The 13,031-nt window shown below is 43.3% G+C and overlaps 1 protein-coding gene across 1 annotated transcript; it reads right to left on the minus strand.

The window, feature by feature from the left end:
* Window positions 1-2,046: 2,046 nt before the first annotated feature.
* On the minus strand, window positions 2,047-7,546 carry CXCR4 (C-X-C motif chemokine receptor 4). Its single transcript, XM_081000709.1, has 2 exons — window positions 7,333-7,546; window positions 2,047-3,730 (listed from the first exon to the last, which is right to left on the minus strand). The coding sequence occupies exons 1-2, from the start codon at window positions 7,348-7,350 to the stop codon at window positions 2,657-2,659; spliced, it is 1,092 nt and encodes a 363-aa protein (XP_080856835.1). The 5' UTR covers window positions 7,351-7,546; the 3' UTR covers window positions 2,047-2,656.
* Between the last annotated feature and the right edge of the window lie 5,485 nt (window positions 7,547-13,031).

A 13,031-nucleotide genomic window follows, 5' to 3' on the forward strand; every position in this document is an offset into this window, starting at 1 on the left:
AGCAGTGTGTTTAATTTATGATCATTTTAGGTACCAGGTAAATGCCTTTTTGTTCCCAGAGTCCTTTTAATTGCAGTGTTGTATAGTTCTCTTGGGATTCTAGGTTCTTCTACCAAATTGTTCCCCTTGTTATGATTTTGTAGTTAGCTGCTGTACTTATGTTGCTGTTGTTTGTTACGATTTTGTAGTATTTATGACTAGTTTTTACTGTTTAAACTTTGCATTGCTCTTGGAATTCTGAAAAGGTTGGTCAGCTGCCCAGAAAACCAAGTTATATGGATAGCCAATAAATGCAAAAAATAAGAATGTCAGTAAGAAAGCACTGCTGGTATGGATCAAAATAATATCCAGTCCAGCATGCTGCTTTCAACAGTAGTTCCAGAAAGTTCATAAGTAGGGCCTGAAGGCACCAGGGTCCCCCTTCTTTGTCCACAGGAACTGGCATTCAGAGGTATACAATCTCTGCAGTGATCACAGCTAACATTCATTCTGTGGAAGATGGGGAAGTTGTGGGTCTTCAGCTGTTGGACTCACAAACTCCCATAACTCCTTATGTGGAGAGCCACAGGTTTCCCATTTTTGCTTATTTGCTTAGTCCCTTCCTAGTGTCACTTAAAGTGAACCACATCCTCAAACCTTTGTTCAGCAAATTCCTCAAGTTAGCTACCAACTCCCTTTTTCTGGAAACTACAAGCAAGTCTTGCTTCATTGAACAAGTCTGTGTTCTAGAATTATGAGGGAGAAACATGTGCCTGCATCCACATCTTGTACAATCATATTATCTGCAGTTTCCTGTCAAAAAAGCCCTACTTGACAGTTACATTTGTTGTGCTCTATGAAACGACACCTGCAAAAGTGCTCAGTGGAGAATGCAAGTTCACCCAAAGCCATTAACATCTCATCCCCAAAAGATCCCTGTATAGGCCAGGGGGGCTTAAAGGGTGTCCCCGCCCCGCTTCCTGAGTGTAAGCCTATTACAAATACAGACAAGTTTCTTCTCCATTTAGTCTCAAATTGATTTAATGGAGGCAGAGACAAGTTTACACATACAGGATATGGTTAAAAATTAAAATTCTAGCCTTAATGTAAGAGGTGATATTAGCTACTTGCTGTCCCAAAATTATGGGAGCACTCAATTCCTCTTGACTTTTGCAATGCCTTTTAAGGGTGAGAAAATAATTCAATAACTTTGAAATTGTGCCAGAATAGCATTCTTGGCTCTGAAAAAAAGAAATCGTTGTATTATTTCTGGCTCTGTGCATTCAGAAATAAGGAGCTTTGGTTAGAAAGAGGTGGTTTTGAGACATCAGTAGCTCTCCAAACTTTGTTGGTCTACAACTCCCATAATTCCCAACCATTGGCCTTGCTGGCTGGGAGTAATGGAAGTTGGCAGCCCAACTGAATCTGAAGAACTACATTTACCACCCCCAACATAAACAGAACGAGGCAATGGATGGGAGAGAGCAAACAGGGCAAGGGGAAAGTAGGTTTTTTTACTACTGCTGCTGCAAGGCTGTGTAAACAATAAACAAATCACCAGCATCCTAGGGAAAAAACACACAGAGAGAAATTGGGTTTGGTGTCAATGACCCCCAAACTCAAGACCACAAATCAGAATCTAACCTTGAGAAGGAAGAACAATAGTTGATTTCAAAGACTAGGGGCTATTTCATAGTACAGGGCAGAGTGGCTTGTGTAGACATGCAAAATGTTCCGGTGCAAGTCAGAAAAGCAAAGTTTGGACTGTTTTACTCAATATTAAGGAATGGACATATAATATGGCATCACAGGTATCCCCCATCCCCAGCAATACTCTCAGGAATGATAGTTTGTCTAGAATCATGTTGTACCTTCCAGATGTTAATAGAATACAACTTCCATCAGCCCCAGACAGTATGGTCAGGGATGACTAGACCTGTAGCTTAACTTCTGGTGGGCACCAGGTTGTCTAGAATTTAAAATACCCTATAATTACTAACTGAAATTCCAAGCAAGACAAAAGGAAATAAATAAGAAGCTCCAAAATGAAAACACAATCCCAAGTAGTTTTCTTTTATCACAAACTTTTATTTACAACTTTACAATGGCAAAAGATTTGCAAACCAATTTGCTATCAAAAGAGCACTTGACAAGAAGATACTTTGGTTGTAAGTGTCACTGGGTGCAATCCAGCTGCATTCAATTTTATGCATTTTGATATTTGCCTTCTGGGATTGCACCCACTTTCTGCAATGCAATAAAACTAGTGTAAACCAAAACAGCTTATGCAATCTGGGCCAGAGGCCTAAATATCCGTATAAAATATTATGCCTTCTTTCAACCAGTACACTGAAAATACTTCTTTTATATACAAAAAACTCAAACGCAACCGTTATTCAACATCTGCACAACTAGACAGACAAGCAGTAAAACTTTTATCTCCTAGCCACATATTCAGGCCCTGCCTCCTAGACACACACACTCACCAAGATGTACAGTTTTTAATTTTATAAATAAGTCCATTAAATCCCACAGAAAACTAAAAGCAAATACAACATTCCGTCTGGGAATAAACTTGTACATTATCTTGAAGGAGTTCAACCTCCAAAATCACATAGAACAAATATATATATAGAGTCCCAATTTTACAAATATTGAGAGAAAATAAAATATATCGTTAGCTGGAATGGAAACTCGAAGACTCCGACTCTGTCGAAACAGAAGAATGTCCCCCTCGCTTGCCTTTGGAGAGAATCTTAAGGCTTGAGCCTCTGCTAACAGAGGTCAAAGCATTTTGGGCAGATGTCTTGAATTTGGCACCCAGGAAAGCATAAAGGATGGGATTCAGGCAACAATGGAAATATGCCAGGGCTTCAGTAATGGAGATCCATTTGTGCACAACCTCCTCAAAGTAACAGCCGTTCTGGATGACTCCAAGGAAGACAAAGGTGTCTATGCTGATGCCAATGTAGTATGGTAGCCAGCAGGCAAAGAAGGCAACAATGAGGATGACTGTGGTCTTCAAAGCTTTGCGCTTCTGTTGGCCTTTTGACTGTGACAACTTGGAAATGATAATGCAGTAGCAAGTCAGGATTATAAGACCAGGCAGGATGAGGCCTACTATAATATGCTGAAACCTGAAGGAAATTGTCCAGGTTTCGTGAGGGTAAAATCGCTGGCATACGTATTTTACACCCGGCTCACCAGTGACCTTTGTGCTAGCAAAGATGATATCGGGCACAGTCAGAAGCAGAGCTGGCAGCCAGACACCAATGTAGACGATCTTTTCCGCCAGCAACTTCCTGGGTCTCTGGCTGTTGGTTGCATGCACAATTGCCAAGTATCGATCTAAGCTTATGAAGGCCAAGATCAGGACACTGCTATAGAGGTTGACCGTATAAATGCAATGGACTACTTTGCACAAGAAGTTGCCGAAGTACCAGCCGATCACGGCATCCACAGACCAGAAGGGCAAAGTGATTACAAACAGGAGGTCAGCCACTGAGAGATGTACTCGATACTTGTCAGTCATGCTCTTCAGCTTCTTCTGATAGCCCATGACAACAATAACCAAGCCATTGCCAATGATTCCTGTCAAGAAAATGATGGAGAAGATTGTGGGCAAGAAGATCCGGTTGAAATCGGCGTTCTCCTGTCCAAAACATGCTTCTCCTTGGTAGTTGCCATCGTCACCAGAGCCGGTCTCATCGGTACTATTGTCAGAAAGGTCAAAAAAGTATGCAGAAGACAGCTGTAGAAGAATTAAAAGAACAAAAACTAGTTAGATGACAGCGAGAGAGCTTACAGTTAGTGTACACTCACTAGCAGCAAGCATCAGTGTTGTATAGCAGATAGCACCTTAGATTTGGCAACCAGGATTCAAATCCTCAAGAGTACCTCGAGGTGACCTTAAGCCACTAACAGTCAGTCTTTTCTTCTATGACTTTTAGGGAAATTAGAGTGATGGAAGCAGTGCTTTTGAGAACATTTATTATACTTTCATTAGTTGCAACAGACAAGGAAGGTTCTCTTTTAATTGTTTATGCTTTGCTACTGTAGTGTACCCAAGGGTTCTGTCATTCTGCCTTTAAAGCTCCTAATTCTGCAACTATAAACAATAACAGCCTAGTTCCTTTTTGTAAACTTTCAATTTTTCTTAACATATAGACCACATATTTTAGTTTCCAAGAACGGTCAGTGACCTAACCAAAAGCTAGGAAGAAAACATGAATCTTTCAAGATAAGAAATGGAAACTAGCTGCGCAAATTAGTTCCAGACTAATTTGGAATTTTTCAATTTCTTTCCCCGCTGTTCTTCAAACACAAGGAATTTTCTTCATGGATCACTAGATAAAATCTTGCAAATCATGTGCACATAGTGCAACAGGTGACAACTGTTACAGGCAAGTTAGATCAGAGCACATGTGATATACTTGCAATACTGTCAATCACTGCTTTCCATTGCATCTATGTGTAGGCTATGAACAAAATAATACACAGTGGGGATCACATGTGGTCTGTAGGGTTTTTTCTAGATGGAAGTGCTATCTATGAAGTCAAGTCATCATGACTGAAGTGATTCCCAGATGTACAGTAGAAAAATGAACATTAGTTCCCTATTTATCTTAATGACAAGAAGAAACTAATTTTGAAACAGAAGTAGGCATTATAATGGATTTACAAAAGCCACCCACTAGAGCTTCAACTTGGGATATGAAAGCAAACATCCAGACTCCCTTCAGTATTTCCTCTATGGAATAAAATGCTGGTCAGAAAATTTGTTTATGAACCTGAAGCAAAGTTTTTATACAAAGTTTTCATTAGCCATGCAGAGCACTGTGCTATACAGTTTCACATAATATGACCTGGAGCAGTCTAGGAAAGGGATAATGGATTACTGATCCATTAAGAGGAAAATCCAAGAACATCCATAGGGCCAACTCAAAGGACCTTTATTAGGGCCTACTAACAAGTTACAATGAAGTGGGGAAACCTGTGACTCAATGGAAACTCACTGGGTTGGATGTTGAACAAAAACACACACACACACACACACACACACACTAGAGGAGGGGGCAGAGAATAATAAGGATGTTGGGCAAAATGGACAAGCCTAAGTCCTCATTAGATTACTGTTCCCCCGTGGCTGTTGCATAGGACTGCGTGTCAGTAGGAGGGAAAGGACATTTTTCAATTTTGCCCGCCAACAGAATAAAAAAAGAGAAGTAGCAAGAGAAAGGGCATCTTAGGAAACCACCAGCCAAGCAGACAGGGAAAGAAAAGCAAGGGGAGGGCGTGGCCATCTAGGTACAGCCCCTGCCCCCTCAGGCATTGAGGTTTTCCCCCCAGTCTCTTGCACAAGCTTGTGACATGAGAAGGGCATCTCAGGAAACCACCAGCCGTTTGAACACTCAGACAGCGAATAACAGCCAAGGGAGGGAGTGGCTACCTGGGCACAGCTGCTGCTACCCAAGACTTTGAGAATCCCTCCACCCTCTGCATCTCTTGCACAATCTTTGCTCTCACACTTCAACAGAACTCAAGCAACTTTGTAGGCCAATTCAAAGCACATCTCTTTTTATTTGGGCCACAGATTTATTTATTTTTAACAACTTTTAAAAAGGAGGCCATCCTGGATCAAACCTGAAGCGCCAACATTGCTTTCCAACAGAGAAATCTCTTCCCCAAGCTGAACACAGATGTTCAAACTGCAAATGAACTAGGACCCTTTAGATCTTCACATCTCCAAGCATGCAAGGGCTCAAAAACTTATTCAGGAATTTTTGTTGAGGTCTAGAAATCCTTTGCTGAATGTTAAGTAATCTTTTGAACCAAATCTGTTACCCATTTAGCTAACAACTAAAGTTGGTATTATTCTGTCATGGATGATTTAGTTGAGATTCCTGCATTGCAGGGGGTTGGACTAGATGACCCTTGGGGTCCCTTCCAACTCTACAATTTGATGATTCTAAACAGCCATTGACCACCTGGTGTGATATACCCTCCAAGCAAACTTACACAAATCACAATATTCCTCTAGCTAACCTCCGCCACCCTTTGGCTCCACCTCCCCAGTCTTAAACGGATCCATCATACAGATCCCGCTGCGTGTTTAACTTGGGACAGGTAAACTTAAGAAGAAATCGTTTCTGCTCATAATGACGAAAGGCTGCAGTCCTAAACCCTCTAATCTGGGAGTGAACTCCACTGAATTAAGGCAGGGCTCACTTCTGAGTAGACATAGCCTATTTCTAAATATGAGTTGCCACTGTCTTCAGCGAGTTCTGCACCATTCCTCTGGTTTTGTAGCAATGCAAGCTTACGACTGAAGAGAACTGGAAAGGCAAGGCGGCTTCAAGAGTGCTCAAACGCGCTCGATCCACCTTCTAACTTTTCCTCGCTTTGTGCAGCCAAAGCGAAGTCACCGCGTTTCTAACCGCGCGCAGGGAAGACGGGAGAGCCACCGCCAAAGTTTCGCCGCAGAATAATGCTTCGGAATTCAATAGGATGCAGCTATAAACAAGCAAAGGGGTGGTGGTGAGCTGCTTTCTCCCGTAACTGGCTCTCAAGCCTAACAGACAGAAGGCATGCCAAAAAAAAGTTTGGGTTTTTTGGGGGGCAGTATGTAAACATGAGACTTTTTTTAAGGGCAAGCTGCCGTTTTAGTTAAGTGATTCATGCCCTTCCCACCGCAACAGGTTCCTCGGGCTGCAAACCACGCGCGCACCCCGCCAGAGGTCCATCTACGATTCTACTTATTATTGCGTTGTGGGGAAGATCTCAAACCGCCAACCCCAACTCGCGCACATTTACGTGCAAGCAAGTCGCGTTCCTGTCCATGGAATTTCTCCCTAAGGGAAACTGAAAAAAGGACGCACGGAAGGGTGCACGAGCACGCGCTCCACGGCCGCCTCAACCCCCAGCTTTAAAAAAGAGGGCAAAGTCCGGGGGCGACTTTTCTACAGTCTCTTGCAAGGCTACTGCGCCGGCTATTATTGCAAGGTGCAGTCCCGATCTACTGCCAAAGGGCGAGAATCTGCTTTATTGTTAGAGTCCCTAGGAGCCTTAGAAGCTCAGAAGCAGATTTGCTTGCAAAGACGAATGAGCGCGCTCCCATCTCTTCGCCTCTTGGAGAAGCGGAGGCGTCACCCACGTCCAACACGATTACTATTGTGATTATTACCACTGAAACAGCCGCATGGCTGTGCTTGGGCTCTCCCTTATTTCCCGCGAGATCCCGCTCAGTTAGGCAACGCGCGCCACTGGAAAGCGGCATCTCCACAGCCCTCCAGTCCGAACACTCTTTCTCATTCATTCAGTCATTCCACCCCTCCGTCGTCGCGCCACACTTACACCCGCGCTCCGATCCATGGCTCCCGTGCTCTCTCGGCACAGCCTCGCCTCGCCACTTGCAGCTGCCGAACCAAACACAAACAAACTAAAGTTCTCGCGCCGGCGCCACCCGCGCTCCTTATAAAGGCGCCCTCCCCTCGAAGCCAGCCCGCAAGGCAGCAGGCGCCTCCTCCCAAGTCCGTAAGGGAGGGGTAGGGTGGGGATCGCGGCTAAGAGTAGGAGGGCGAGCAAGCGAGCGATCGGCAGAGCGTGCAAAGGAGGTACTCCGCGTGGTTCCTGAGCATGCGCCAAGGGACACCGCCGAGCTTTTCTTGCATGAGGTCGTCGCCGCGGACTACACGCCTGGGGGGAGGGAAGTCCCTAATGGATTTGCAAGGGATGCAAATCCTTTCACTTACGTTTGCCCACTGAGTCTACAGCTCCGCTTAAGAGGGCTTCGTTTTCCAGAATCCAAGGCTGAGGACTGAGTTCGTGTCTTCTGTATCGCCAGGGATTCCACGTATACTAAAAGAGGGAAGCAACCCAAATCAGACCCCAGAGAAACATTGTTAGCAACGAGAAGAGAAAGCCAGCCTTAGAAGATGCAGATCATGTTCGTTTTAAGGAGAGGTCTCCGAAAGCGACAGGCCAAATTTACATAGTCATAGTTTGCTCTTTGTCCGTTGTTTGGTACTCGGTGAACATGGAGGTGTTGTTCCATACACACACACACACACACACACACACACCCCATCTAAACTTGATTCGTAATCTATAAAAGTTCCCAAAACTGCAATCCTGTACATGTTTATTTTCGATTAGTCTGTTGAACTCAAATGACAGTTGCATACATAAGAATGGGTTGCAAGAAGAGTAAGCAAGGATAATGATGTTGATAATAATAAAAACATAAAATAATAATAATAATAATAATAATAATTAACAACATAGTGCCAAATTAAGGAAGATCCAACTAGAAAACTATTTATCAACACCCACAATACCGGAGAGATGTAAAATACCACATTAACTAGCACTGGTGAAGCCTTTGTTTGCCTTGAACAGGCAAGGATCATGTATGCTTTTCATTTGTACAATTCTAGCAAAGAAGTCTTTGTCACAACTGTGGTCATAATCCCGGTGTGTACTGCTAGTTTGGTGTGTTACACGCGCGCACACACACACACACACACTGCTTAACAGTTGGAAACTAATGCAGAATCACTGGTGTCTTTGCACTTGTTTGCAGCACTTTCCATGCATAAGTTTGTTATTGCTGCCACAATTTGTTGTGCAATTTTTTTGCAACCATCACTATACCTTGTGGCAAAGAATTTCATACATTAACTACTATGAGCTGTGTGAAAAAGTCGTTTAGCTGTTCTTACTGCCTTTCCAGTGTTTTCAGAGAGAAACAATTGCCACACTCGCCTTCCTTTAGACATTGTTTTTTTCTCCCTGAACCTAACCTCGTAAGCCTTTTTTCATATGAACTTCTGGACTTCTGATAATTTTTGTTGCTCCCCCTTTCTGTATAACCTGCAGTTCTTCGGTGGGGGGGCATAGCTCTATAGGATCTTGGTGCGTCGCTGCTTCAGGAGCACAGATCTACACTGATCTACATGATTGTTGACTGGGCCAATAAGTAGGTTGCACAAGTGACTTAAGGTGGGTTGCACCTGTGGCATTTCATTTCCTTTTTTTAAAATAGAAGTGGAAAAATATGGAGAAGGAAGTTTTACACAGGCCTCCCCAGCTCTTGGGAATTGCAGTTCCCATACTGCAATACTGAAGGTTTTCTAGGCAGGACTGTTAGCAGTGTAGGTAAGGATGGGGAAAGGTGACAACGTGAAAAGAGGGACATAGAAGTCAAATCATTAAATTGGGTCCTACACTGCTGGTTTAGCTAAATGTTTTGAAGAGCCCAAGGACTGAAGCAGAAATGTTTCACCATCCAATTTGAACCTGTCATGAATTTCAGTGATAAGGACATCTTTGATAGAATTCTACTGATCTGATAGAATGACAGATGACTTCATTTACAGATTTTCTGTAGGACGTACAAACCACTCTAAAACAGGTGTGGGGAGCCTCAGTTCCACCTGACAGTATTTTACTGTATTGTTTTGATATGTTTATTGCGGTAAACCATCCTGGGGCGTTCTCAACAAAGAACAATATACAGTGGACGCTCGGGTTGCCAACGTGATCCACGCGGGTTGCGATTCAGCACTTCTGTGCATGTGCAAAGCATGATTTAGCACTTCTGCGCATGAGCAACCACCGAAACCTGGAAGTAACCTGTTCGGTACTTCCGGGTTTTGGCGGTCCATAACCTGAAAAAACGCAACCTGAAGCATCTATAACCTGAGGTATGACTGTATGAGGTATAGATAAATAAATACACAAATCTCTTGCTTCTCCCAGTTTCTTTCCAACTTTGCTCACTTCTTGCTTTTGGGCCTCATCCAGCACTGGCATGCAGCTCTTGGAAAGTTCCCTGTGAGGGAATGAATGGTCTGTCAGGCTGAAAAAAACTTTCCCCATCCTAAAACCAGCATCATAATAATCAGTATTCCTGTCTCTCCCACCCCAGTCCCATGTTTATAACTGGAAATGGAAACCAAAGAACTTGCTTCGCAGCAAATGGGCATGTTGGGACACAACCTGGATCTCCTGGCCTTGAAGCTCACTCTTTGGCAGGTGGGCCAGAGGCAACTGTCTACAGCCGGCATAGGCAAACTCCAGCCCTCCAGATGTTTGGGACTACAATTGATGGAAATTGTAGTCCCAAACATCTGGAGGGCCGGAGTTTGCCTATGCCTGGTCTACAGACTTTTCTCTAAACTCTACTATTTACTCTAGACTATAGAGTATTTACTTACAGGTCCAGCAATAAAGTCAAGGTTTGCTACATTGAATTGGCACAGAGGCTGGTTGTTCCCTCCTATTCTACTTTGCTGGTTCACAAATTAAGCTCATTCAGCAGTCAAAAGAAGGTAAAAGGTGACTTTATTGGTTCGATGAAAAACTCCCTTGAAGGCAAGGGTCTTCAAGAACAGAGTTTTCAAATGTCAATGACTATAAGATCGATCATTCATTTATTTGGGAATCGGAACTGTGCTCTGCTGCTTTTGATGAAACTTAGGGTTGCTTGAAGTATTAGGCGTTTTCTTTGAGGACAGAACAGGGGAACCACCTCCCTCCCCTCCCAAACCAACATGCAGATAACAACACACAACCATTTCACTGAGTGTGCACATGTGGGGAAAAGGTGATTGGTTGTGGTTGTGGCTTCTCATAAGAAGTCAAATCCATGCATGAGTTCCATGCTTTTTATGATATCAATGTGTTTGCTTCTGTGTAGAAAACATGTCCTGTTTGAAGCAAACCTTACTTACCAGTCAATGGCTTAGTACTACAGCCTTGGAGTGGAGTCCACAACTCATTTGTCTGGCATTAATTTCACTGGAATTCCTCCACAGTTAGTAGTTTTGGGATTATGGTCTTTTGGAGTTGGCTTTTAAAAAATGTATAGTCCCTGTTGTTACTCAAACTATATTTAAGGGATGGGGGGAAATTGTCTGAAAAGCTTCTTTTGAAAAGGAGTAGAAGTCTGTGATTAATGATTTCCAAAGCAATAAAAGAGGTGGCTATGTCAGCAAAAGCATCTCATTCTCTGTGTGTGCAACAAATCGTCTCTGAAAAAAACAGCACTTTTCCTCATTTGTTGATTGCATTAAATGCTCTGCTACCATGGAATAGGTTGTGAAAATTAGAATCAAGTCTACTTGTTAGAAGTTTTTGAAAACGTGCAATTTACAGTGTGGAACCTTAAGTGCCTTTACAATAATAGCATATCAGGCATCTGTGAATCATTAGCACACACTTGTTGAATGATTACAAAATGTTTATGACATTCGCTGATGAACAAAGTGTGACACTTAAATGTAACTGCTGAAATGGTTGACTAGCTTTTGAAAAGATGAACTAAAAGCGTCTTTAGTCACATTATTCTATAGATATAAGAGCCAAGCTTATGGCAGCAGGAGTCTTTGTTGCATCCGTGTCCTTGCCATGAACAGAAAGAGCACTTCCACTCACAGTGGAGGCATCAAGCAGCATCCTATGGTCCTATATGTTGCAGCTGTGTCACCTCTGTTGCTGCAGCCAGATGGAATGGTTACTAATAGCTGGCAACAGAGAGGAAGGAGGTGCCAAAGGGGCCTGTTTTCACTGCTGAGGAGGATGGGAGTGGGCCCTGGGATAATGAAAAACAAATGTTCTGTTACACCTCTCTTTCTGCGGCAGACAAATGGAATGGAAAAGGTATCCCCTATTCCAGACATAGGCAAACTCGGCCGTCCAGATGTTTTGGGACTACAACTCCCATCATCCCTAGCTAACGACCAGTGGTCAGGGATGATGGGAGTTGTAGTCCCAAAACATCTGGAGGGTTGAGTTTGCCTGTGCCTGCCCCATTCCAACCATAACACTGTACCAAGGGAGGTATGCACCACTATTGTCACCCGACTATTCCTACTTTTGATTGCGATTCTTCCATTTTGCTCATCCAAACTACGTGCTTGTTACTGAGTGACTACTGTCTAATGGCCTGTGCAATGAAGGCATGCTGTGTGCTGTGTAGCAGAAGCAAGACTATTTTCTCTATGGCTCCCTTTGTGGCCTCCAGCAAAGCACTTAACCCCTATGCCTTAACTCATCCATCTGTAAAATGGGATAATGCTGTTTTAAGTGCCTCAGAGGGGTATTGTGTGAGCTAATTTGATGCCTGGAAATCACCTTGTAAATGGACAGAGCTGTATTTCAGAGTCCCAAACAGAACACAGAAGGGAACCCCAAAGAAGGCTGTGGTCTTATTTTCTTCCATTGGGTAGGGTGTTATGTTCAAGAGGAAGAAAAATCTGCTCTCCTGTGGGATAGTTTACTGCTTGCTAAGACTGAACTGACCCTGACAAAATGCTTTTGAGCAACTCAGTTAATCTTTCTAGCAAACACGTCTCCATTTGTGTGCCAGCACAAGCTGACAGTTTTATCTCTGAGGATTACATAGCAGGGCAATGCAGGATGCATTTCCAGGACGTTTCCAGATCTGACATCAGATCAGGATTAGGAAGACAGTCAAAATGATAGGCATTATTACCTGACTTGTGTCATTGCTTCACCTTGAGCAACAGGTCCTCTTGGCTCAGACTTGCTTAACCAGACGTGACTCTGGCTTTCCTCCTGATGTGAAAGTTCCATGAAAACTCTTCAAGGTGTTGGTCAATGTGAATGGCAAGTTACAAGTTGAATAGGCTTGTTTTGAAATCTAATTTTGGGCCTTTATTTAGTGCTAAGCACAATTTGATTTTGCCTGTACTGAAGAATGGTTATTATGACCTATTTAGAAGATCCCATAAGAGGAGCCCTGCTGGATTAGGTCAAGAATTCTGTACTTCCAACAATGTACTAGATGCTTTCACAAAGCCCATTACTTGCCAGGCCATAAAGGTGACAGCTCTCACCTCATCCTATACCTTCATCAAATGGTGTTCAGAAGTATGCTGCCTCTGTAGATGGAGACCAAGTTTAATTTCCATTGCTATCATATGAACATAAGAAGAGCCCTGCTGAATCAGGCTAGAGGCCCGTCTAATATAGCATCCTGTTATCACAGTGGCCAACCAGATGCCTATGGGAAGCCTACAAGCAGGACC

Source organism: Podarcis pityusensis (genome assembly GCF_964106645.2).
Source record: "Podarcis pityusensis genome assembly, chromosome: 1".
Lineage (NCBI taxonomy): Eukaryota > Metazoa > Chordata > Lepidosauria > Squamata > Lacertidae > Podarcis > Podarcis pityusensis.